We start from the raw sequence: 25,887 nt of genomic DNA on the forward strand, positions 1-25,887 counted from the left end.
TCCAACAGCTGCTTGAAGGTCCCTAATGTTTCCGACTCAACTACTTCCACAGGCAGTGCATTCCATGCCCCCACTACTCTCTGGGTAAAGAACCTACCTCTGATATCCCTCCTATATCTTCCACCTTTCACCTTAAATTTATGTCCCCTTGTAATGGTGTGTTCCACCTGGGGAAAAAGTCTCTGACTGTCTACTCTATCTATTCCCCTGATCATCTTATAAACCTCTATCAAGTCGCCCCTCATCCTTCTCCGCTCTAATGAGAAAAGGCTTAGCACCCTCAACCTTTCCTCGTAAGACCTACTCTCCATTCCAGGCAACATCCTGGTAAATCTTCTTTGCACCTTTTCCAGAGCTTCCACATCCTTCCTAAAATGAGGCGACCAGAACTGTACACAGTACTCCAAATGTGGCCTTACCAAAGTTTTGTACAGCTGCATCATCACCTCACGGCTCTTAAATTCAATCCCTCTGTTAATGAACGCGAGCACACCATAGGCCTTCTTCACAGCTCTATCCACTTGAGTGGCAACTTTCAAAGATGTATGAACATAGACCCCAAGGTCTCTCTGCTCCTCCACAATGCCAAGAACTCTACCGTTAACCCTGTATTCCGCATTCATATCTGTCCTTCCAAAATGGACAACCTCACACTTTTCAGGGTTAAACTCCATCTGCCACTTCTCAGCCCAGCTCTGCATCCTATCTATGTCTCTTTGCGTAAAATACAACAATAAATGATCAACAACATAATCACAAGGGAGTAACGTCCAGGATTATAGAAGAATTGCAGGATAATGACACCATCTATGTTGCTTGAGAAATCTAACACCAAGGCAGGATCAGTGAACACTGCTCCAGATTGCTCAAGGATTCCAATGAACAAAGCACCTTCACTTCCACCATGTTACTGCTCCAGCACTCAAGCGACCCACAGCCCAGGATAATTTACGGTCAGTTATCAGGCCTTGAAAATCGGACATTCTGTGCTCCGCCTAACCTGATGCACCCAGCCTCCAAATTCAGACTACTGTAACATGGCAACCAATCTTCAAACTCAAATCGGGAACTTGCCTTCCACTTCTCGCCAGGGACCACATTCACCTTGCCCGGCCCCTACCTCCCAAACCCAACAGGATAAACTACACGCCATGCAGCAGAATCTCTACATCTTAAAAGGCGGACACTTACCAGGGAAAATTCTCACCCGATTGCAAGAACTCACTCAGGAGCCTCCACCATTCTCCCAAGGGAACCTCGTAAATCTTCAAAGTGAGTTCTAAAGACCTGCACAACAGAGCCGAGATCCACATCCAGAACATTCTCAATGGCAGCCACCAGCCGGATGCACACAGTGCCGCCGAGGAGAAAGCCCACTCACCAGCAACAACACCATTGCAAACTGAGCTGCACTGCACCCCAGGCCACTCCGACCACCACCAAGGATTTTCTACAATTTATCTCGGCTGCTCTTCGCAAAACACCAAGCAGGATCCTCAAGGGACATAGCGCAAGACATATATCCCAAGAAAAGACATACATTAAATGTGCACCAGGATAAAATAATGAATTACAAGATGAGCAGAGCCAGAGCTCGTGAAAACTCACATCGCATGATGCCCCCCGGGGGCCTTTTTGTTCTCAACTGAAGACATTGTTCTATTGCTGCAAATATGACATTCCATGAAGGTGTTTTATTCTGTGGTCTTTGTTCAAAATACCTGCCAATGGTCATGCAAACTGCATCTCAGATGCACAGCTAGTTTGTTACTCACAAACACGTTGGGCGGGATTCTCCGGCCTCCCAGCCGAGTGTTTCTTGGCGGCGGGCAGCAGCGCGCCATTCGCTGGTGATGGGATTCTCTGCTCCCGCTGCTGTCAATGGGAATTCCCATTGAAGCCACCCCACACCGCTGGGAAACCCATGGGTGGTGGTGTGCTGTTGGCGGGACCAGAGAATCCCGCCACCAGCGAACACCGGAGATTTACGCCGTTTTTAAATGCACAAGTAATCATATCCCCAAAATCCTTTCCTCAGGAAATGGCAACATTTGAAACTTCAAACTCAATCAAACTCTGAAGTTAAAGTTAAAACATTTTTGTTACGGCATTCAAACATTTACCTCTAACAGCAATGCTTCTTTTTTCTTTGCTGACAAATTGACATGTTTTTCCAATATGCTGTAGTATTTCTCAGTTTCTTTGTCATACTTTTTCTTTTCTTCCTGCAAGTAAATAAAACAATTGGCGTAGTGTTTATGATTCTTTCACGGGGTGTTGGTGTCACTGGCATAGCCAGCATTTATTGCCTGTCCCCAATTGCCCTTGAACTGATCATTTCAAAGGAGAATTAAGGGAGTCAACCACATTGCTTAGAGTCTGGAGTCACGTGTAGGCCAGGCCAGGGTAAGGATGGCAGATTTCCTTCCCTAAAGGATATTAGTAAACCAGATGGGTTTTTATGACAATCAATGATAGTTTCATGGTCACCATTACTGAGACGAACATTATATTCCAGATTTATTCATTTATTTTCACCAACTGCCGTGGTGGGATTTTAATCCATGTCCTCAGGATACTAGTCTGGGCCTGTGGATTATTAGTTCAGTGACATTATCAGTACACCACCATCTCTCCTCTGATATTGCATCAAAATATTTTAGCTGACATCCAAACTAAAACTGTGCTGGAAGAACACTGCTGGCATTTGAGTGTGAAGAGGATGGAAGGTCAATTTTCAGATAATCTTGGGTTATGTCCAAATGAGCAAGCATTCAAGCATTTCAGAACTGCCTGTACACTGACATTGCCTATTTGGATGTCAGACAAATTATACTCAGTCTATTTGTTACATTAGATTGCAACTCCTTGATGCAGACAGAAGTCTCTTTTTCCGATCAACGGAAACATCTTTCTTTCATAATGTGAAATGGATCAAATTCGGTTGCAAAGATTAATGGAGATTCCTCTTTTCCAAATATCAGATGGACTACCTGACATAAATTGCTATGTAGAAAAGAGAATTGCAACTTTTTGTCTTATTTACAAACATATTAAAGGGGCACTATTTTCATGATAAAACTCCAAATGAATGATATAAAACATAATCCAGATCGGGGTCATCATAAACTTGTATGTCAACATGATGAAAAAAGTGTTTTCAGTTCTTCTTCCCAAAACCAAAACGTATATATCATATCCTCAAAGCTTGTCCAGCATCTATCAAGGCGCCGATCAAGAAAGTGATGGAACACTCTCTACTTGCCTCAACAAGTGCAACTCCAACAACACTCACACCATCCGGGACAGATAGCCTGCTTGATCAGCATCTTACCTCTAACATTTACTCCCTCTACTACTGGCACACCATGGCAACAACATACCATCTACAAGAGTTATTACAATAACTCAGCAAGGCTCCTCCGACAGGCAGCACGGTAGCATGGTGGTTAGCACAATTGCTTCACAGCTCCAGGGTCCCATGTTCGATTCCCGGCGTGGGTCACTGTCTGTGCGGAGTCTGCACGTTCTCCCAGTGTGTGCGTGGGTTTCCTCCGGGTGCTCCAGTTTCCTCCCACAGTTCAAAGATGTGCTGGTTAGGTGGATTGGCCATTCTAAATTGCCCTTAGTGTCTAAAATTGCCCTTAGTGTTGGGTGGGGTTACTGGGTTATGGGGATAGGGTGGAGGTGTCGGCTTGGGTAGGGTGCTCTTTCCAAGAGCCGGTGCAGACTCGATGGGCCAAATGGCCTCCTTCTGCACTGTAAATTCTATGACAGCATCTTCTAAACTGACAACATCTACCAGCTAGAAGAACAGAGGCAGATGCACGGGAACACCACTACCTGCAACTTCTCCTCCGAGCCCCACACCATCCTGACTTGGGACCTATATTGCCATTCCTTCACTGTTGTTGGGACAGCATCTGGGCATCCCCCTCCTAATAGAATTGTGGGTAAACCTACAATACTAGATTGCAGCAGGTCAAGAAGATGGCTCACCAACACCTTTTCAGGCCAATTAGGGATTGGTAACAAATGTTGGACTGGACAGTGAAGCTCGCAAATAGAAAATGAACAATACTATTTTCATAAAGACTGCACCTTTGACGATACAGCAGTCCTACAGTTCTGCACTAGCTTAGATTATGTTGTGCTCAACTGTAAGACCAATAAAACCTTCAGGGAAACAAAATAATCCACAGTTTGCGTTATTTCTCAGCGCCCTCCATAGGTCTCTCACCAAAGAAACAGCAAAAGACCAAGAGAATCCCAGCGAAATATCAGGGCCTCAATACCAAACAACATAAACAACTCAAGGAAATGGTCATTATAACATTTACCCTGACAATTTATCCATAATTAATATGCTGTTAAATATTTTAAAAGATACAGCGCTCTCCTCATCTCAAACCCTAATCTCCCTCGCTCTTCCAATTCAGGTCCCTCGCATATTCCTGATTTTCATCACCTCACCATTGGTGGCCATGTCCTCAGATACCCCCTAAGCCTGGAATACCTTCTCTAAATCTTTTCTCCCCCCCTCGCTCCCCCTCAAGATTGTCCTTAAAACCTCTTTGATGGGGATAGTGCAGGGAGGGACTGTTTCAAGAGGAAGTTGTCGCAGGGTTTCTAGGATTGGGGGGGGGGGGGGGGGGGGGGGGGGGGGAAGAGAGTGAGGTGGGGGGGGGGGGGTTGGGAGGAAGGGGAGCGGACAGTATTTTGCTGGCGGTGATTTGGGTCTGTTCCACATCCCATCTGTTGGGTAGGCTGGATGCCACCTTGAGTGGGCTCCGGTCTCAGGAGTTTAGTGGGTGGAGGGGGTAAACCCTCACGTTGGAAATGGCTGACTTGAAGGGGCCGGGGCAGTGAGAGACCCCGATTCAATTGGTGACATGGAATGTGCAGGGGTTGGGTATCCGGTCAAATGGGCAAGAGCTTTCTCTCACTTGAAGACCGATGTGGTGCCTTTGCAGGAGACCCACTTGCCCATGAAGAACCAGGTAAAGCTCTGTAAGGGCTGGATCAGGGGTAAGACATGGGCATTGAACTTGGATTGGGGGGTTGGTTGATTGACCAATATGTGGGATTTAATGAGAATGGGGAGGTTTTGCCGTCGGTGTTGTGGGAGGCCTTAAAAGTGGTGGCGAGAGAAGAGATAATCTTGCATAAGGTGCAAGATAAGGTCGACAGGAAGTCAAGGGAGGAATGCCAATGATCGGTGGATGAAATTTTGGAGATAGATGGCAAATACTCAGAGAACCGCACTCCAGAGCTCTTGGCCAGCAGGGAACAAATTGCAGATGCAGTTTGACTTATAAGGTGGTGTGTCAATTGAGGCGCTCGAAGGGAAGCACGGTGGCGCAGTTGGTTAGCCCTGCAGCCTCCTAGCGCCGAGGTCCCAGGTTCGATCCCGGCTCTGGGTCACTGTCCGTGTGGAGTTTGCACATTCTCCCCGTGTTTGCGTGGGTTTCACCCCCACAACCCAAACATGTGCAAGGTTGGTGGATTGGCCACGCTAAAATGCCCTTAATTGGAAAAAATGAATTGGGTACTCTAAATTTATTTATTTTTAAATTGAGACACTCAAAGGGAATATTGTACGAATATGGGGAGAAGGCCAGCTGTCATCTGGCTGGTCAGTTGAGGCAGCAGGTGGCCTCCCGAGAAATCACTCAGGTTCGGGATATGGGTTAATGTCTGCACAGGACAAAGTGAATGGGCCATTCGAGGCATTTTACCAAACATTGTATAAGTCGGAGTCACTTGGGGAAGAGTCGGATATGAAAGAGCTTCTGGAGGGTTTGGAGTGTCCAACAGTGGAGGAGGAGGACCAGGATGGGTTAGAGGAGCCGCTGGGGAATGGTTTGGGATAGGGCCCAAATTTGTGCCATGGGTTCGGTTACTCTACAAGGCGTCTATGGGCCTATGGTTAGTGTCCGCACGAACGACATGATTTTGAGATATTTTCAGGAATACAGGAGAACGAGGCCTTGCTTCCATTCTTCCCAGGAAAGTATTCGGGTAACCTGGTGGCAGTCTCCACATTGAAGATATGGGGGTAATTTCAGCAGCTCTTTAAATTAGGGGCAGTCTTGAAGTTGGCACCTATTGTGCGTACCATATGTTTGGGCCGGCAAGGCTAGATGCCAAATTTAGATGATGGGAGGACAAGGAGTGGAAGTAATGATGGATTCTATTTTGGAGAAACAATTTGCGAGCTTGGAGCTGTCGGAAAAATTGGGATTCTCGCAGTCAGAAACTTGCAGGTATTTTCAGGTTCATAATTTTGCAAGGAAGATAATCCCAACATTCCCAGTAGTGCCGTCATCATCGATGTTGGAATGGGTTTTGTTCCTTAAGGGGAGGAGGAGAGTGCTTTGGGGATTTATGGGAGGATCCTGGCAGAGGATATGGCATTGCTGGAGGTGGCGAAGACCAAGTGGGAGGAAGATTTGGAGGCAGAATTGGATGCTGGGGTGTGGTGTGAGGGGCTGCGGAGGGTGAATGCCACATCTTTGTGTGGAAGACTTGGGCTATTACAGTTGAAGGTGCTGCACAGGGCGCACTTACTGTTGTTTTAATTCATTTTACCGTTGTTTTGTTCCGTAATCAAAAATGCCAAATAATTTCTTTTTTAACCGCTCTTTGAACAAGCTTTGCAGCACATGCCCCAGTATCTCCTGAACCGTTTGAGCATTTTAAAAGATGCTATATAAATGCAAGTATTTATTATGTACCTTTTCATTGAACTGACCGAATTTGCAGAATTTACAGTTCCTTTTTATCCCAAAGTCGACACACACAGATAAATGCGAAGTTTTGAGAACTAGACTTTTTTGTACTTAATTATTCTTCATGGAATCGTTACCTTCGCTGCTCCAATCAGATCCTTTCGGAATTTCTCCAGTGGTTTAATAAATGTTTCACGGATGTTAAGCATCTGAAAGAAAATGTTAACATTCATACAAGGAGCATTTCTGTTCCAACAGGAAAAAAAAAACATGCATTGCATTCCAACTTTAATACCGGGCAGCACGGTAGCACAGTGGTTGGCACTGTTGCTTCACAACTCCAGGGTCCCTGGTTCGATTCTGGCTTGGGTCACTGTCTGTACGGAGTCTGCACGTTCTCCTTTTGTCTGTGTGGGTTTCTTCCGGGTGCTCCGGTTTCCTCCCACAAGTCCCGAAAGACGTGCTATTAGGTGAATTAGATATTCTGAACTCTCCTGCTGTGTACCTGAACAGGCGCCGGAATGTGGCGACTAGGGGCTTTTCACAGTAACTTCATTGCAGTGTTAATGTAAGCCTACTTGTGACAATAAAGATCATATTATAATACAGATCCTGATGAAATGTTTACCTATAATGGTAGGTTAGGGCAACATCACATAACTATACCAGCATCCATGCGTGTCCCCAGGAAACTTGTTATTTCTCCCATTTCTCCAAATGTTCGATGAACATTTAAGCCTATAAGTTGTGTATGAGCTTAACCCAAGAAACATCACTAGGATTGAAAATGTTAAAATACAATGCATGAAATACTTAAAAGACTTAAATAGGATTATGAATTGAATGTTAGAGGGAGGCACGATAGCGCAATGGTTAACATTGCTGCCTCGTGGCACCGAGGACCCAAGTTCGATCCCAACCCCGGATCACTGTCCGTGTGGAGTTTGCACATTCTCCCAGTGTCTGCGTGGGTCTCACCCCCACAACCCAAAGATGTGCATGGTAGGGTGATTAGCCATGCTAAATTGGCCATAATTGGAAATTACGATTTTTTTTTTTACTGAATTGAATGTCAGAATGATGCAAATTTTTTCTCTCTGCGTCTTAATTAAATTTGAGGATGCATTTCAGGATTTGTAACATATCCGCAACTTTATAACTTAGACTTGGTATCTGGCAGCTTTACTACACATTGAAGTTTATGACAAAATTATGCTTCACTAATTTTCAGAAACCTGCAGCTTCAATTGCATCGCCAGTTTTTAAAAAATAATTCATAATTCATTAACATATGGCACTCATCATAATCTTGTCAAGGCAAGAGCCAATGGGCAATACATTTAAAGAGAGAAGCGATGCTATTCCCCTCTTAAAACCACTTCTAACGCCTGGGTATCCAAGGCGTGATCAGTGTGGGTGCGGGTGGGTAGTCGGCAGGTTGGGGTGGCAGAGAGGGGCCGATCAGGAGGGTAATGACGGCTGTCTGATTCGGTGAGGGGTGGTGCAAGAAGGTGGTCCAGTGGGTATGGGTGATGTAATCGGGGGTAACACTATATCAGTGGAGAAGAAACATTGCCTCTACCTCAGTGACAAGTCATCACTAACCAAGGACAATGCTTGCCAAAACATTCTCAGGACTGTCCACTGCAAGTTTAGAGAGTTGCATGATAGTTGGCAGAATCAGAAAGCAGCCAAACCTCTTTTTTATCCATTCATTGGATGTGGACATCATTGGGTGGGCCAACATTTATTGCCCATCCCCGATTGCCCTTGAACTGAGTCATCTACAGACCATGATGACCAGAAGGGATTCAACAATGCTCTGAAATCTGTCTGCAGGCCCCAGTCAACTGGTTCATCACCAAGCCTCGATGGCTACAGGTCAATGCTGCTCATATGTTCACACCAACCCTCCCCAGCAAGATTTTCGCCACCACATGCTCTGATGCTTTCCAAGATGGTGGCCCTGGCATTGAGTCCACATATTGCATGGATGGGAAGCTGCTCAATCTGAGACAATTCAAAGCAAAGATCAAAGTGTCCAAGAATATATTTCGCAAATTCCTGTTTGCTGATGACTGTGCACTGGCTGCTAGTTCAGAGCTGGACATGCAATATACTGTAGCCTTTATCACCAGTGCATGTGGCAACTTTGGACTTACAATCAGCATGAAGAAAACTGAAGTAATGCAGCAGCCTGCTCCAGTAAAGCCCATCTCCAGCCCTCTCTCTCTCTCTCTCTATATATATATATATATATATATATATATTAGTCATGTGAGTGTTCCTTTAAGAAAGGTTGTGGACTCGAGAATAAAGAAGTGTTCTCTGTCTTTCTCTATTTTAATTTTAAGTATCTGTTCCAGTAAAAATCACCCAGGTGGCGGCTTTGGAGATATAATTGCTTTCCGGAAGGAATTTGAATCTGCTGGTTGAAAACCGGATCAGAATCACAGAGACCAAGACCAGTTTTAGTCAAGTGAGAATACAGTGTACTGAGCCACACCTTTGAATAGGGGTTTTTGGTTTAGTGGATTTTGATTTGGAACAGTTAATGGGGAATTCATTCAGTGTTATACATAGATTACTGTAGCTGGGTGGTGTCTTTATGGTTATAATTGATAAAAATTCTTGCTGTGTGTTTGTAGATATATATATATATATATATGTTAACTAAGTTCTTAGAATAAAGCTTGTTTTGATTAAAGCGTCTGGGAAGACTGATGAATCACACTTGAAGTGAAGGTTCTTGTGCTCACCCTAGCCAAATTCAACACAAAGGTTGTAGGTCAGGTGGACTTCAAAATATACTTTGAAGTTTCTAAACTCTGGCCCATAACAATATATGTATTGACGTTGAGACACACGCAAGAATTGACACCCTTGAATGCTCGCCCAAGCTGGCATGCCAGGCATCCACACCATATTGAGACACTCATATCTGAAATGGGGTAGTTATGTAGTCAGAATGTCTGACACTCGCTAGACAAAGTGGATCTTCTATAGAGAGCTCAGATCTGGGGTGCATTCCTTTGGCAGTCAAAGAAAAGGACACTCTGAAAGCTTCACACAAGTAATTTGATATCGACTTTGGGCCCTGGGAGAAATTCACCCAGGATCTCCACCAATAAACTCAGCCAAATAAAAAGTGGTGCGCTTCCTTCGAAAGCAAGTGCACACCAGAGACAGAGAGAAACTACAAGGAGAGAAAATCCCGAGCCAGCAACTAGTCTTAAACTCAAATCATCTGTGGTCCCCCATCATATTTGCAGCAGAACATTCGGGCCTCAGGTGGGTCTCACCAGTCACCACCTTCCCACTGGAACCCTACCAAACAGCCTGGATGATGAACATGGTCATTTTCCTCTCAAAGGATAAAGAGCTCCAGCATTTTCTGCTTTTCCTGCTTGCAGCGTTTGCAATTTCCCGATCAATTTTGCCTTTTTCAAACAAACATATCTTTGCTCAGGAGAAACAATTGTATTTAAACAATAAGGATGGCATTTGCTTGAACTATCCCTCACTCCCATTTTTCAAGAGTACTTTAAATCAGGTACCATGCCCCAAAAGGCTTCAAGGCCACGCTCAACAAGAGGACTGAGCAGCTAAGAAAATATTATTTTTTAAAACATTTTTTTGTGCACAAGGAAGAACAGGAGGACTCTTCTGGAAGTCACAGGTAAGCCTTTCCTGTTCCAGGCCTCATCACTCCTCCCCCACCTGGATCACTTGCTGACCATTGGGGGATATTTTCTTCGTTTCCCAGTGGCAGGCTGCTGGCACACCAATCTGTGCTTCTGCCTGCTGCCCTCCTTGCTATACTCTCCAGTTTGGTTAAAAATCAATCCCGGGAATATGAAACTATGGTAGGCTGCACAGGCTTGGCCGAGGCTGCCCACCTCCTCTACCCTAGGCAAGCTCCAATCACGCCCCAAAAGTGTCCGACTTCCTTGAAAGTTAAAAATTGACCTTAATTTCTACCGTGGACTGTGCCAATAAGCAAAACTATAACTGTTTTAGCACATTATCGGCTACTGCATCGGAATTCAAACTGGCAATTGGGTAATAATGGGGGGTGGGGGGAAAACAATTAGGAAAGCTTAATAATTAAGAGAACTTCCAGACACCCTCCCTCTTCTCTTTCAGATGCATTACTTCAGGAGGTCACAAGCATTTTTGTCATGAAATAGTACAGCAGTTCCTCTGGCTTAATCCTGCCAACGCGTTGACTCATGCACGCCAAGGACCAATTTATGAAGTACAAGGTACAATTTGGAACATTATACAATTGGACCTTGCCACTTTAAAGATGATGACTTGGATGTCTAAACTGCTTTTAGGTCGTTCCTGGCCGGAAGCCCATGTTATCTGAACCACAAAACCCGAGTGATTCATTGTATTTTGGAACTGGATTCTGCATGGCGTTGGATTTTGTGAGTAAACAAAAACAGTTTACAACTTGTTTAAAGACCATTAGTAAATATCCATAAGTATAGTGAATTACCAACTAATATTTTGATAAATATTTTAAAGAGTAAATTAATATGAATTCATTCAGTTCTTCCGTTGCGCGTGATGAAATCATGCACACCATGAATAGTAGTTATGCTTTAAATTCTTGCTGTGCTATTTTAATCAAGGTGTTAATCTATGGGTTAACTCTTTCATTAAAATGGCAAAGAAATTTACATGAATACATGTTTTACTAGGAACGGCAGTACATCAGCTCTAAAGCACATTAAGTAACAGAATGCCTTTGCACAGGTATAGACCATGATATAGGAGCAGAATTAGGCCATGTGGCCCATCGTGGCTGTACCACCATTCGAACATGACTGATATGTTCCTCATCCCCATTGTTCGGTCTTCTCCCCATAACTCCTGAACCCCTTATTAATGTATATATGGGTAGCACTGTTACTTCACAGCTCCAGGGTCCCAGGTTTGATTTCTGGCTTGGGTCACTGTCTGTGTGGAGTGTGCACGTTCTTCCTGTGTCAGCGTGGGTTTCCTCCGGGTGCTCTGGTTTCCTCACATAACTCCCGAAAGACGTTCTGTTCGGTGAATTGGATATTCTGGGTGGGATTCTCTAATTCCGCGGCAGAGTGTCCATGCCGTCGTAAACGCCGTTGCGTTTTACGATGGCGTCAACGGTCCGACCCAACGACTAATTCTGGCCCGCTAAAGGACTGGTCGGGGGGGGGGGGGTGGGGGGGTGCACAGGGTTTCGCTCTATGCAGATGACCTGCTTCTGTATGTTTCGGACCCAATAGAGGGGATGGGAGAAATCATGAGGACTCTCGGGGAATTTGGCCGGTTTTCGGGGTACAAGCTTGATATGGGAAAGAGTGAGATGTTTGTGGTCCAGGCGAGGGGACAGGAGAGGTGACTGGGAGAGCTGCCATTTAGGTTAGTAGAGGGAAGCTTTAGGTACCGAGGCATCCAAGTGGCGCAGGAATGGGACCGGCTGCATAAATTGAATCTGGCCTGGCTGGTGAATGAAGGACGATTTTTGGAGATGGGACGCGCTTCTGTTGTCTCTGGCTGGGAGGGTGCAAACGGTGAAGATGACGATACTCCCGAGAGTCCTATTTGCATTTCAGTGTCTCCCCATCTTTATTCCGCGGTCCTTTTTTAAGTGGGTCAACAGAGTGATCACGGGCTTCGTCTGGGCAGGCAAGTCCCCGTGTGTAAGGAAGGTAATGCTTTAGCGGAGTCGGGGAGAGGGCGGGCTGGCACTGCCAAATTTTAGCAACTATTACTGGGCGGCTAATATAACCATGATCAGGAAGTGGGAGGTGGGGGAGGGGGAGGCATGGGTGCATATGGAGGCGGCTTCAAGTAAGGGCACCAGTTTGGGGGCGTTGGTAACTGCACCTCTGCCGTTCCCGCCAGCACGGTACTCCACCAGTCCAGTGGTGGTGGCGGCCCTGAGAGTTTGGGGCCAGTGGAGGTGGCATGTGGGAGCATCGGTCTGGGCCCCAATCTGTGATAATCACCGGTTTGCCCCAGGGAGTATTGACGGGAGGTTCCGGTTATGGCGGAGAGAGGGAATTGAGAGGATGGGGGATATGTTCATAGAGGGGAGCTTTCCGAGTAGGAGGGTGTTGGAGGAAAAGTTTGGATTGGCGAGAGGAAATGAATTCAGGTATCTGCAGGTGCAGGACTTCCTTCGTAAACAGGTGTCAACCTTCCCGCTCCTACCGCTAAGGGGGATTCAGGACAGGGTAGTTTCCAGAGGGTGGGTAGGAGAAGGGAGCATCTTGGACATTTATAAGGAGCTTATGGGGTCAGAGGAGACGCAGACGGAGGAGCTGAAGCGCAACTAGGAGGAGGAGCTGAGAGGTGTGATAGAGGATGGTCTATGGGCAGACGCGTTGAGTAGAGTCAACACGTCCGCAACATGTGACAGGCTCAGCCTGATACAATTTAAGGTTGTTCACCGGGCTCACATGACAGTGGCCCAGATGAGCAGATTCTTTGGGGTGGAGGACAGGTGCGCAAAATGTGCGGGAGGACCGGTGAGCCATGTCCACATGTTTTGGACATGTCCAAAGCTTAGGGGATTTTGGCAGGGGTTTGCGGATGTCATGTCCACAGTGTTAAAAACAAGGGTGGTGCTGAGTCCAGAGGTGCCGATTTTCAGGGTGTCAGAAGACCCGTGAATCCAGGAGAAGAGGCAGACGTTCTGCCCTTTGTTTCCCTGGTAGCCCGGAGATGGATACTATTAGCTTGGAGGGACTCAAAGCCCCCGAAGTCGGAGACCTGGCTATCGGACATGGCTAGCTTTCTCTGTTTGGAGAAAATCAAGTTTGCCTTGGGGGAGTAGTTTACATTAGAGTAGGGGGTCAATAAGGGTGGGACCTGTACGAGAGGTAAATGGCTTTTGCACTATGTTTATGGTTTCATGTATATTGTTTATTTGGTTGTTGTTTACTAGACCAAATATACCTCAATAAAATGTTTATTAAAAAAAATGAAAGATGCTCTATAAATGCAACACTCTTTCTCCTTATTAAAAGACCATAAGACATATGAGCAGAAGTAGGCCATTCGGCCCATCGAGTATGCTCCGCCATTCAATGAGGTCTGATATGAAAATCGCCAACTCCACTTTCGTGCCTTATCCCCATAACCCTTGATTCCCTTACTGGCTAAAAATCTGTCTATCTCAGCCTTGAACATACTAAACTACCCAGCTTCCACAGCTCTCTGGTAAAGAATTCCACAGGTTCACTACCCATAAAGAAGAAATTCCTCCTCATTTTAGTCTCAAATGGGTGACCCGATACTCTGAGATTATGCCCTCTGGTCCTTGTCTCTCCCACAAGAGGAAACATCCCCTCAGCATCAACCCTGCCAAGCCGCCTGAGAATCTTATTTGTCTCAATAAGGCCAACTCTCATTCTTCTAAACTCCAATGAGTAAAGGTCCAATCTACACAACATATTGTCATGTGAGAGTACCTTCAAGAAATGGATGGTTATTACTGCAGTGATGTCAGAGAGTGGGTGGAGCTGGACTGTCTGTCAGCTTTTTACTTTCATTTTAGGCTGTTTGCTGCAGGGTGCGTTTTAGTTTCGTTTTCAGAGCTGGATAGCTGCAGTCACAGCCAGAAGGTGTATGAGTCTCTCTCTCTGCAATCTAAAAACTGTAAATTGATCCTTTGGTGATTTAAAACTAATAACTGCTCTCAGTAGTGACTTTAACCTGATGTGCTTCTGTTAAAAGTTATTTTTTAAGTCTTATGGATGTTAAACGGACAGCTTAAGGATTACTTAGTGTTGTATGCTTTGGGGGTTGTATTTGAATTAATGGTTGCTAAGATGTTCATACAATGTTTTAAAAAGGTTAACTTGAGTTCATGGAATAAACATTGTTTTGCTTTAAAAAATACTTTTCCATTTCTGCTGCACCACACCTGTAGAGTGGGCCGTGTGCTCCCCATACCACAATCTATTAAAAGCTGTGGGTCAGGTGAACTTCATGATACACTTTGGGGTTCGCTAAACCCTGGCCCATAACAAATTGGGGGCTCGTCCGGGATAAAAGTCTACTATTGGATTGGCTTAGTGAACTTAAAGACAGTGAAGGGTGAGCGTATTGTGGTTGATTTTCAGGTGTGGTATTCTAGTTTAAGTGGGCAGTGTGTTGTGGACAATGGCTCTTTCAGAGGCTCAGAGGTTTTTGGGGGTGGAGACAGTCACATGCAGTACCTTACGGACAGAGACTAAAAGCAGCCTGTTACATTTGGCAAAAACATTGCAGTTAATAATACCTGACAAAATGCGAAAAGATTAGGTAATTCTGCCGGTGGCTAAGCATTTAAAGTTGCCTGTGATGCAGTTTGACATTGGAAATGGCAAAACTTCAGTTACAAATTAAACAAATGGAACATGAGAAAGAATTAAAGCAGCTTGAAGAGAGAGCAAAAAGAAAGCGAAAGGGAGATACAGATCAGGGGAAAAGATAAAGAGAGAGAGTTTGAACTTCAGAAAATGGCCATGAAACATGACAGTCAATTAAAATTGGCAGGCGTAAAGGGAAACGTACAGTTGGATGATGGTGATGAGGACAATGAGAAAGAACGTCATAGTCGAAGGCTTGGTGGGGATCTATTTATATATGTCCAAGCACTGCCAAGGTTTGATGAGAAGGAGGTAGAAGCCTTTTTCATTTCATTGAGAAGGTAGCTAAACAAATGAAATGGCCACAGGACATGTGGGTATTACTGATACAAACAAAGCTGGTAGGTAGGGCTAGTGAAGTGTTTGCATCACTATCAGAGGAGGTATCGGAGTCATACGAGGAGGTGAAAAAAAAGCCATCTTCGGTGCATATGAACCAGTGCCTGAAGCCTACAGACAAAGATTTAGAAATTTAAGAAAATAACCTGGTCAAGCATACATGGTGTTTGAAAGGATCAAACAGGGTAATTTTGATAGGTGGATAAGGGCTTTGAAAATAGACCAAACGTATGAAGCTCTCAGAGAAATTATACTTTTGGAGGAGTTTAAAAGTTCAATTCCTGATGTAGTGAGAACTCATGTGGAAGAGCAGAGGGTTAAAACTGCGAGATTAGCAGCAGAAATGGCAGATGATTATGAATTAGTTCATAAATCAAAGCTTGGTTTCCGACATCAGTTTCAGCCTGTGAGGGATAGAAACTGGGGACATGAGAAATACTCAAGTGGTAAAGGTAAAGGTGATCTGATGGGAGATAACAAGGGGAATGTACCTCAGACTAAAAAATAAATCCAGGAGGGTGGAAAAGAAATGAAAAGTTTCAAATGTTTCCACTGTAATAAACTAGGCCATGTAAAGTCACAGTGTTGGTGGTTGAAGAAAAGCACTGGGAAGGCTGATGTGGTAAAACAGGATACGACAGTGGGGTTTGTTAAAGTGGTAAAGGAAAGCCCAAGTGAAGCGGAGGAGGTGCAAAAGTTTGTACAGCCTGATCAAGAGGTGATTGATAAGAAGGTGCCAGATCTCTTTAAAGAATTTATTTGTGTGGGTAAAGTTTACTCATGTGTATCAGGAGGAGCAGGTAAAGAAGTCACAATTTTAAGATATACAGGAGCTAGCCAATTTTTAATGCTAGGAGATGAGGAGTTATGTAGTTTGGGAAGAATATTGCCAGAAAAGGTGGTGATATGTGGAATTCAGGGTGAGAGGAATAGTGTTCCATTATATAAAGGTAAAGTTGGAAAGTCCAGTGAAGAGTGGTTAAGTGGTAGTAGGAGTAATAGAGAAACTATCTTGTCCAGGAATAAAGTTTATCTTGGGTAATGATATAGCTGGATCGCAAGTGGGAGTGATGCCTACTGTGGTTGATAAGCCAGTGGAAAATCATACAACTGAAGTGTTGAAGGACGAATATCCTGGGATTTTTCTGGATGGTGTAGTAACAAGGTTGCAAAATCACAGGTTAAGACAAGAGGAGAAATCAAAGAGTGAAGGTGACGTTGAAGTGCAATTATCAGAAATGATTTTTAATCAGATGGTTAACAAAGAACAAGAGCAGGTGGAGGATGAGATGGATATTTTTAGTTCAGGAAAATTAGCGGAGTTACAACAGAAAAATGTAGAAATAAAACGGATGTATCAGAAAGCATACACGGAAGAGGAATCTGAGTGCATACCAGAGTGTTATTACCGTAAAAGAGATGTCGTGATGAGAAAATGGAGACCTTTGCACATGCAGGCGGATGAAAAGTGGGCAGAAGCTCATCAAGTAGTCTTGCCGGTAGGGTATAGAAAGGAGGTGTTGCGAGTTGCACATGAGGAGTGGGAGGTCATTTGGGAATAAGGAAAACTAAAGCTAAAATCCAAATACATTTTTATTGGCCTGGACTACATAAAGATGTAGTTACATTTTGTCAATCATGTCACACATGTCCAGCGATAGGGAAACCTCAAGCAGTGATAAAACCAGCACCCTTAATACCCATTGCAGCATTTGAGGAACCTTTTACAAGGGTCCTAATTGATTGCGTAGGACCGCTTCCTAAAACAAAAAGTGTGAATCAACATCTTTTCCAGAGGCCATTCCAGTATGCAATATTACAGCTAAAAAGATTGTGGATGAATTACTTAAATTCTTTACTAGATATGGACTACCCACAGAAATACAATCGGATCAAGGATTACATTTTAACCTCAAGGTTATTCAAAGAAGTTATGGATAGCTTAGGAATAAAACAATTTAAATCAACTGCATACCATCCAGAATCGCAGGGAGCATTAGAAAGGTGGCATCAGACATTAAAGACAGTTAAGGGATTATTGTCAAGATTATCCAGAGGATTGGGATAAACAAATTCCATCCGTACTGTTTGCAATGAAGAATGCACCTAATGAGTCAACCAAATTCAGTCCTTTTGAACTAATTTTTGGTCATGAGGTAAGAGGCCCACTTAAATTGATTAAGGAAAAATTGGTGTGAGAGAAATCGGAAATTACATTATTGGATTACATGTCAAATTTTAGGGAACGATTAAATAGAGGTGAATTGGCTAGACAACATTTAAAAGTTGCACAAAATGTGATGAAACGGGTAGCTGACAAGAAATCCAAAGTTCATAGTTTTGCCAGTGGAGAATGAGTTTTAGTATTGTTACCAGTGGTAGGTGAACCTTTAAAAGCTAGGTTTTGTGGACCTCATCACATTGAAAGGAAATTAAGTGAGGTGAATTATGTGATAAAAACACCAGATAGAAGGAAGACTCACCAAGTGTGTCATGTGTATATGCTTAAAAGGTACTTTGAAAGGGAAGGAGAGAAAAAGGAGGAGGTTTTAACGATTCTCTATCAAAGTGACGAACCAAATCCAGATGACTGTGAATTTGACATACCTCAAATTAATTGGAAAACGAGGATGTTCTTAAAAATTGGGATAAATTGTTGAGTTACCTTCCAGAGGATAAAAGGACTGACCTGAAAGTGTTATTGATATCACATGGGCAAGTTTGTGGAGATAAATTGGGAAGTATTAAAATGGCTATACATGATGTAGATGTAGGAAAGGCTGTTCCAACCAAACAACATCCATACAGACTTAACCCTTTAAAATTGGCACAGGTTAACAAAGAGAGTGAGAGTATGCTTAAAAATGGCATAAGGGAAGTGGGTTGCAGCCAATGGAGCTCACCCATAGTGATGGTGCCTAAACCAGACGGTATCCAACGGTTGTGTGTGGACTATAGAAAGGTTAATGCGGTTACAAGAACGGACTCTTATCCTATCCCACGTTTGGAGGATTGCATTGAGAAAGTGGGACAATCAGCTTTCATTTCCAAACTGGATTTACTTAAAGGTTACTGGCAGGTACCTTTACCCAAAAGGGCGAAGGAGATCTCAGCTTTTGTGACTCCAGATGGTATATACCAATTCAAAGTTATGCCATTTGGCATGAAAAACACCCCCAGCCACATTTTAACGGTTAACTAACAAAGTTGTTTCAGGATTACCCAATTGTGCGGTATACATCGACGGCCTGGTAATTTTCAGCAAGCCATGGAAAGGACATTTAAAACATCTGATGGAGTTATTCGATCGACTTCAGGAGGCAGGTTTGGTGATAAACCTAGCCAAAACTGAATTTGGAAAAGCCCAAGTCACTTTCCTTGGCCATACAATCGGACAGGGTCGAGTGGTCACACGGGATGTGAAACCAACAGTCATGGAGGAGTTTGCGATACCCTCAAGCCGAAGGGAAATAATGCGATTTCTTGGCATGAGTGGATTTGATCGGACATTTGTGAAAAGTTTTTGTAGCGCGGTTGCTCCACTGATAGACTTGCTGAAGAAACGTCGAACATTTCAGTGGACAGCGGACTTTCAACAGGCATTTGACTGCCTGAAAGCGGTGATAACCAATGCTCGTGTTGGAGAATTACAAGGGACTCTGTGATCAGATTAAACTAAAGTGTCTGACTTTAAAGAGAAATGCCGAGGCGTAGAGAAATGTACGGATCATGCAGAGACCTTCTTGTTCAAAGAGACTGTCAATCGAGACGGATTCCAGTTGGAGGAAAAACAAAAAATGGACTATATTGTTGTACCTGTTTGCGTGTGTTGTCTTTTTTTGCAACATAAAAGTATATTTACTGTGTGCATTTCTTAAAGGATATGAAAAGGTGAAAAATGAAACCATCTTGAAGTTGATGGGTTTTTTTTTTCTAGGGGAGAGGTGTCATGTGAGAGTACCTTTAAGAAATGGGTGTGTATATAAATATCTGTAGTGAGAGTACCTTTAAGAAATGGGTGTTTACTACTGCAGTGATGTCAGTGAGTGGGTGGAGCTGGGCTGTCTGTCAGCTTTTTACTTTCGTTTTAGGCTGGTTGCTGCAGGGTGTGTTTTAGTTTCATTTTCAGAGCTGGATTGCTGCAGTCACAGCCAGAAGGGGTATGAGTCCCTCTCTCTGTAATCTAAAAACTGTAAATCGATCCTTTGGTGATTTAAAGCTAATAACTGCTCTCAGTAGTGACTTTAACCTGATGTGCTTCTGTTAAAAGTTCTTTTTTAAGTCTTATGGATGTTAAAAGGACAGCATAAGGATTACTTAGTGTTGTATTCTTTGGGGGTTGTCGTTGAATTAATGGTTGCTAAGATGTTCACTGTATGTTTTAAAAAGGTTAGCTTGAGTTCATAGAATAAACATTGTTTTGCTTTAAAAAATACTTCTCCATTTCTGCTGCACCCCACCTGTAGAGTGGGCCGTGTATTAAATCTATTAAAAGTTGTGGGTCAGGTGAACTCCATGATACACTTTGGGGTTCTTTGAACCCTGGCCATAACAGTATCCTCATAAGAAAATTCCTACCTGGGATCAACCTAGTGAACCTTCTCTGGACTGCCTCCAATGCCAGTATACCTTTCCTTAGATCAGGGGACCAAAGCTGTTCACAGTATTCCAGTTGTGGTCTAACTAGTGCCTTGAATAGTTTTAGCAAGACTTCCCTATTTTTATATTCCAATCACTTTGAAATAAAAGGTAAACATTCCATTTGCCTTCCCAATTACCGGCGGAATTTGCATGCTACCTTTTGGGATTGACACACGAGGACCCCCCAAATCCCTCTGTGCTGCAGGTTTCTGAAATCTTTCTCAATTTAAATAAGATTCAGCTCTTTTATTATTCCTACCAAAGTGCATATCTTTGCATTTTCATACATTAAGTAGCACAGTGGTTAGCACTTTGTTTCACAGCACCAGGGACCCGAGTTTGATTCCCAGTTTGGGTCACTGTCTGTGCGGAGCCTGCACATTCTCCCAGTGTCTGCGTGGGTTCCTCCAACTAGTCCTGAAAGACATGCTGTTAGTTGAATTGGACATTCTGAATTCTCCCTCAGTGTACCCGAACAGGCGCCAGAGTGTGGCGACTAGGGGATTTTCACAATAACTTCAATGCGTGTTAATGTAAGCCTACTTGTGACACTAATAAAGATTACATTGCAACTGCCAAGTTTTTGCCCACTCACCTAACGTGTTTATATCCCTCTGTAGACTTTTTGTGTCATTCTCACCATTTGCCTTCCCCGCCTATTTTTGTGCCATCTGCAAACTTGCCAATAATGCATTCACTTCCCTCATCCAAGTCATTAATTTTGTAAATAATTGCGGCCCCAGCACAGATCCCTTTGGACTCTACTAGTTACAGGTTGCCATCCTGAAAATGCTCCTCTTATGCAAACTCTCTGTCTTCTATCAGTTAGCCTATCCTCTATCCATGCTAATATATTATCCCCAACACCATGGGTTCTTATCTTATTAAGTAGCTTTTTGTGTGGTACTATATCAAATGCTTTTTGAAAATCCAAGTGTATTACATCTACTCGTTCCTCTTCATCTGCCCTGCTCATTATCACCTCAAAGATTTTTAATAAATTTGTCAGACATGACTCTGTTTGATTATATTATGCATTTCTAAATGCTCTGCTTTAATATCCTTTATAATCAACTGTAACATTTTCCCATTGACAGAAGTTAAGCTAACTGGCCTATAGTTACGTATATTTTTGTCTTCCTCCTTTTTTGAATAACGGTGTTACATTGGCAGTTTGCCAATCATCTGAGACTTTTCCGGAATTTAAGGATTCTTGGAAGATTAATACCAGTGCATCCACTATCACTGTATAGTTACTTCCTTTAATATCCTGGGATGCAACCCATCAGGTTTCGGGTATCGGGCTTTAGTCCCTAGTGATTGTTATTGTATTTATTTCCTCCCCTCCTTCTTCCAAAGAACAAAGAAATGTACAGCACAGGAACAGGCCCTTCGGCCCTCCAAGCCCGTGCCGACCATGCTGCCCGACTAAACTACAATCTTCTACACTTCCTGGGTCCGTATCCCTCTATTCCCATCCTATTCATGTATTTGTCAAGGTGCCCCTTAAATGTCCCTATCGTCCCTGCTTCCACCACCTCCTCCGACAGCGAGTTCCAGGCACCCACTACCCTCGGTGTAAAAAAACTTGCCTCGTACATCTACTCTAAACCTTGCCCCTCTCACCTTAAACCTATGCCCCCTAGTAATTGACCCCTCTGACTATCCACTCTGTCTATGCCCCTCATAATTTTGTAGACCTCTAACAGGTCGCCCCTCAACCTCCGTCGTTCCAGTGAGAACAAACCGAGTTTATTCAACCGCTCCTCATAGTTTGAATATTTATTTGATTATTTATTTTTGGAATGTTATTAGTGTCTTCCACTGTGAAGACTGATACAAAAGTATTTGTTAAACTCTTCTGTCATTTCCTGGTTCCCCATTATTATTTCCCAGTCTAATTCTCAAAGGGACCTATGCTCCCTTTGGCCTCTCTCTTCCTCTTTACATATTTAAAGAAACTCTTGCTGGCTGTTTTTATATTACTTGCTAGTCTACCCTCATATTTATCTTCTTCTCTCTTATTTTTTTTGGTAATCTTTTGTTGGTTTTTAAAACTTTCCCAATCCTCTGCCTTACCATTAATCTTTGCCACATTATGCGCTTTTTCTTTCGGTTTAATACTATTCTTCACTTCCTTGGTTAACCATGGTTGATTTATCCCATTCCTAGAATCCTTCTTCCTCACTGGGGTATATTTTTGTTGTTTGTCATGAACTATTATCAGAAATGTCTGCCGTTACGAATCAACCATCCTTCCTGTTAAACTCCTTTCCCCATGGATCCCAAATAGGTTCATAAATTAAATTTAAGACAGATCACTAATAACTACAATGAAAGGTTTCCTCAGCATTTACATGCTGGGAGCAACATCAAGGGGTTCCAACACATCAGAGGGATGACCTTTAACTACAATTTGACATGCTGAAAGACAATTTTTAATGCTGCAGAGGGAAGGCCTGCTACACTACCCCCATCCCGGGAAAGAGCCCCAACCTGAGCCCCTCCAGCCCAACCGGAGCCCTGATGACCCCCACCTCCCATGAAGAACTCCCCTCAGCAACCTGGAGATAAGTGTAGAAAAGGTACTCACCTCCTTGCCCCACTCGAAGTCCACAGCACCAGATTGGCACTGCCAAGAGACGGGGCCTGAGGGGGGGCATTTGGGGATCTCATAACGGGGTGTCATTTACTGGTGGTGGAGGAGACTTGCCTGCAATTGGAGGGAGCTTCGGTGTTATTATGAGATTGGGGTTCCTCTCCAGGCCAGCGCAAAACCGCCCCTTTCCAAAAAAACGTTCTCTGTCCCATCAACATCATGACCAATAATCTTAATCATTTACACCCAGTGGAACTCGACCAGTTTGGCTCATCTAAAAATCTATGGACTACTGTACAGATTCAGCAACATATACGAAGTGTATCTCTTTAGGGAAATGTCTTTGATAAACAAAATCCTTCCATTGTTCTGCTTAAAGCTGGTGCGTTTCCTTTCCAGTGAGGACAGTAATAATAAAACTACCCCTCACTGAGTTACTCTCATAAAAACACATGTGACTATGTGAGAGTTTCACATGGGAATATTTGCTGTGTTCAGAGAAAACAAATTGAGGATAATTCCCATGTTTGACCAAGGCAGTTATTTTGGCAGTTTTAACTACTTTGTACTGAGCTTAATTCTCACAGGAGTTCGACTGTCAGCAGCAGCATGAAGCTCTACCTCAATATAGTACCAGAATTTGCTGCAGTGTGCCACTTTAGCTGGTCAGCTCCCCTAGTACCGGCCATGGTTCAGTTGGCAGCACTGACACCGGAGTTATAAAGTTCTGGGTTCAAGTCCCATTACAGGGCTTGAGCGCAAAAATAAAGGCTGATTTTCAGTACAATACTGAGGGAATGTTGCACTGTCAGAAATGCGGTCGCTGAGATAAGGAGCTGTTAAACCGAAGCTCCAACTGCCTGCTTGGATGAATATGGAAGATCACATGACACAATTTCAAAGAGGAGCAGGGGGGCTATTCCTGCTGTCCGAGTTGGACAGATATTTGATCTGCAGGGAGTCAAAGGTGATGGGGTCAGGATGAACCAACTCAAGGGACCAAATGGATCACGCCCTTAGACTCAGAACTTGTGCCAAAATAATGTGTTTAATGGCACTAGCCAATGTGTAAAATGACCACCAACTTGTGGTGAGGAAGAGAAAACAGCTAGTACCTGGACAGTTTGTGCCTCTTTGCTATTGGCCTCGCAAAAATAGCATCTCGCTCTCAACTTGCGCATGAATTCTATGAAGTTACTGCATTTGCACATGAATTACCAATTGAACTTGCCAAAAAGTGCAAGATTTATTGAGTGACTCAGGAGCTTAGTGAACCTATAGTTAGCCTTTGCTTTCTCTACAGCAGTGCCCCAGTCGGTGTCGACCTGTCTACCAGTCTCCTGCTTTCTCCTGTAGTTTAAATTTTTGTGATCATTTGAAATTTGGCACTTGCCTTTGTCCTGATGAGTGCAGGATGCTAAGCTTTGACAACGAGGGCGGGATTCTCCGGCTGCATCCTCCCTGCGACCAGAGGATCCGAATGGGTGTCGGTAGACCCGGGAATCCAGGAGGAGAAAGAGGTAGACGTTCTAGTCTTTGCTTCCCTGGTTGCCTGGAAATGGATACTATTAGCTTGGAGGGACTCAAAGCCCCTGAAGTCGGAGACTTGGCTATCGGACATGGCTTCCTTTCTCTGTTTTGAGAAAATCAAGTTCACCTTGAGAGACTCACTGTTAGGGTTCGCCCGGAGGTGGCAACAGGGGGGGGGGGGGGGAGATTCGTTTAGCTTAGAGTAGAGGGTTAATACAGGTGGGACCTGTAAGGAAGGGAGATGGCTTTTGCACTATGTTTATAGTTTCATGTACATTGTTTATTTTGTTGTTGTTACAATAGCAAAAATACCTCCATAAAATGTTTATTAAAAAAAAGACAGAGACAGATAAGGGGATCAGGGGTTATGGGGAGAAGGCAGGAGAATGGGGATGAGAAAAATATCAGTCATGATTGAATGGCGGAGCAGACTCGATGGGCCCAGTGGCCTAATGCTGCTCCTATGTCTTTTGGTCTTATGCAAAACAATGGAAGGCAGAGTGAAGACCGAGGGTGGGGAATCTGGACCCCGACAAGGCTGCATGAAAAGTTCACAAATGGGTCAAAGGGCTATCACGTTGTTTACTGGAAGGATAAAGATTCCAGGTGTGGTGGGTAGGGGTCCAAGTGGGGCATAGGCAGCTCGCAGGTCATGGGCTCGGTGGGAGGGTGGTTGAATCCAGGAACAGACTTCCTTTTGAGGCTGCAAGCCTTTTCCCTCTGGGTTACTGACATCCTGTCCAGTCTAGTGAAGACAGGTGTGCTAAAGAGAGCCACACGAGTGCGTCGGATTGGGATTTAAATATGGCGTCGGGCCCTTTGAACCTGTTGAGTATTGGTGAATGAATCAGCTGCCTGCCCGCTAGGAGAGATGGAGGACGCCTCGCTTGTGTATAATTAATGAGCTTCCCAGGCAGAATGTGGCGCGGGATCACGGTATTCTGGTCGGCAGGATAGGCACCGCCAGAGTTGCCCGCCACTGTACTCGGTCTCAAAATGGAAGAATTCGGCGCAGCACATGATAAAAACGAAGTAATTTGTTTCAGTGATGTTGATTGAGGGATAAATATTGGCTTGTACATCGGGGATAATTCTTCTTTGAAAGGGTACCACCCTTCATATCCAGAGGGGGCAGGCTTGGTTTACCTTTCCATCAAAAAGATGGCACCTCCATCACTGCACTGAAGTGTCGGCCTTGATGTTTTGTGCTCGTGTGGAGTGGAATTTAAACTTTTGACTCAGAGAAGCAGGGGGTACTATCGAGTGAACCACAGCTGGCACTTAACTGCTCAACTATTGAAATGGTAAACTCATGCCAGGAAGCAGATTCACACTTTATTCTAAAAGTGGTACGCTGGAGCCTGCTGAGATTGCCACACAGAGTATGCACAGCACACATTTTAACCAGTCACGGTAATCATTATTCCAAGAGTCACACCCAACCAGTCTGGCAAATTAAACAACAGCACTGTTCATAGCAACTAAGGTGTGTAAATAACAGGGAGAAAAGAGCTGTCATAATTTTAAATTAGTTTAGAATGGGAACAGATATTGAATTAAACAAAAATCTATCTCCAAAACAACAAAAGTTTGTTAAACCATGCAATGGAACATTTTTTTAAAGCTTTTTTTCCAAAAA

The 25,887-nt window shown here is 43.9% G+C and overlaps 1 protein-coding gene across 4 annotated transcripts in view; it reads right to left on the minus strand.

The window, feature by feature from the left end:
• arhgap10 (Rho GTPase activating protein 10) overlaps positions 1-25,887 on the minus strand; it is a 284,335-nt gene that overhangs the window by 160,771 nt on the left and 97,677 nt on the right. For 3 of the 4 annotated variants that reach the window (XM_072496090.1, XM_072496089.1, XM_072496092.1), the window contains exons 4-5: positions 6,869-6,940; positions 2,124-2,225 (exon numbers count right to left, since the gene is read on the minus strand). The exons of the other annotated variant lie outside the window; for it this stretch is intronic. In XM_072496090.1, the coding sequence (XP_072352191.1) occupies positions 2,124-2,225; positions 6,869-6,940 (174 nt within the window). The remainder of the gene's footprint in view (positions 1-2,123; positions 2,226-6,868; positions 6,941-25,887) is intronic. 4 annotated transcript variants of the gene reach the window in all.

This window comes from Scyliorhinus torazame, chromosome 3 (genome assembly GCF_047496885.1).
Source record: "Scyliorhinus torazame isolate Kashiwa2021f chromosome 3, sScyTor2.1, whole genome shotgun sequence".
Classification (NCBI taxonomy): domain Eukaryota; kingdom Metazoa; phylum Chordata; class Chondrichthyes; order Carcharhiniformes; family Scyliorhinidae; genus Scyliorhinus; species Scyliorhinus torazame.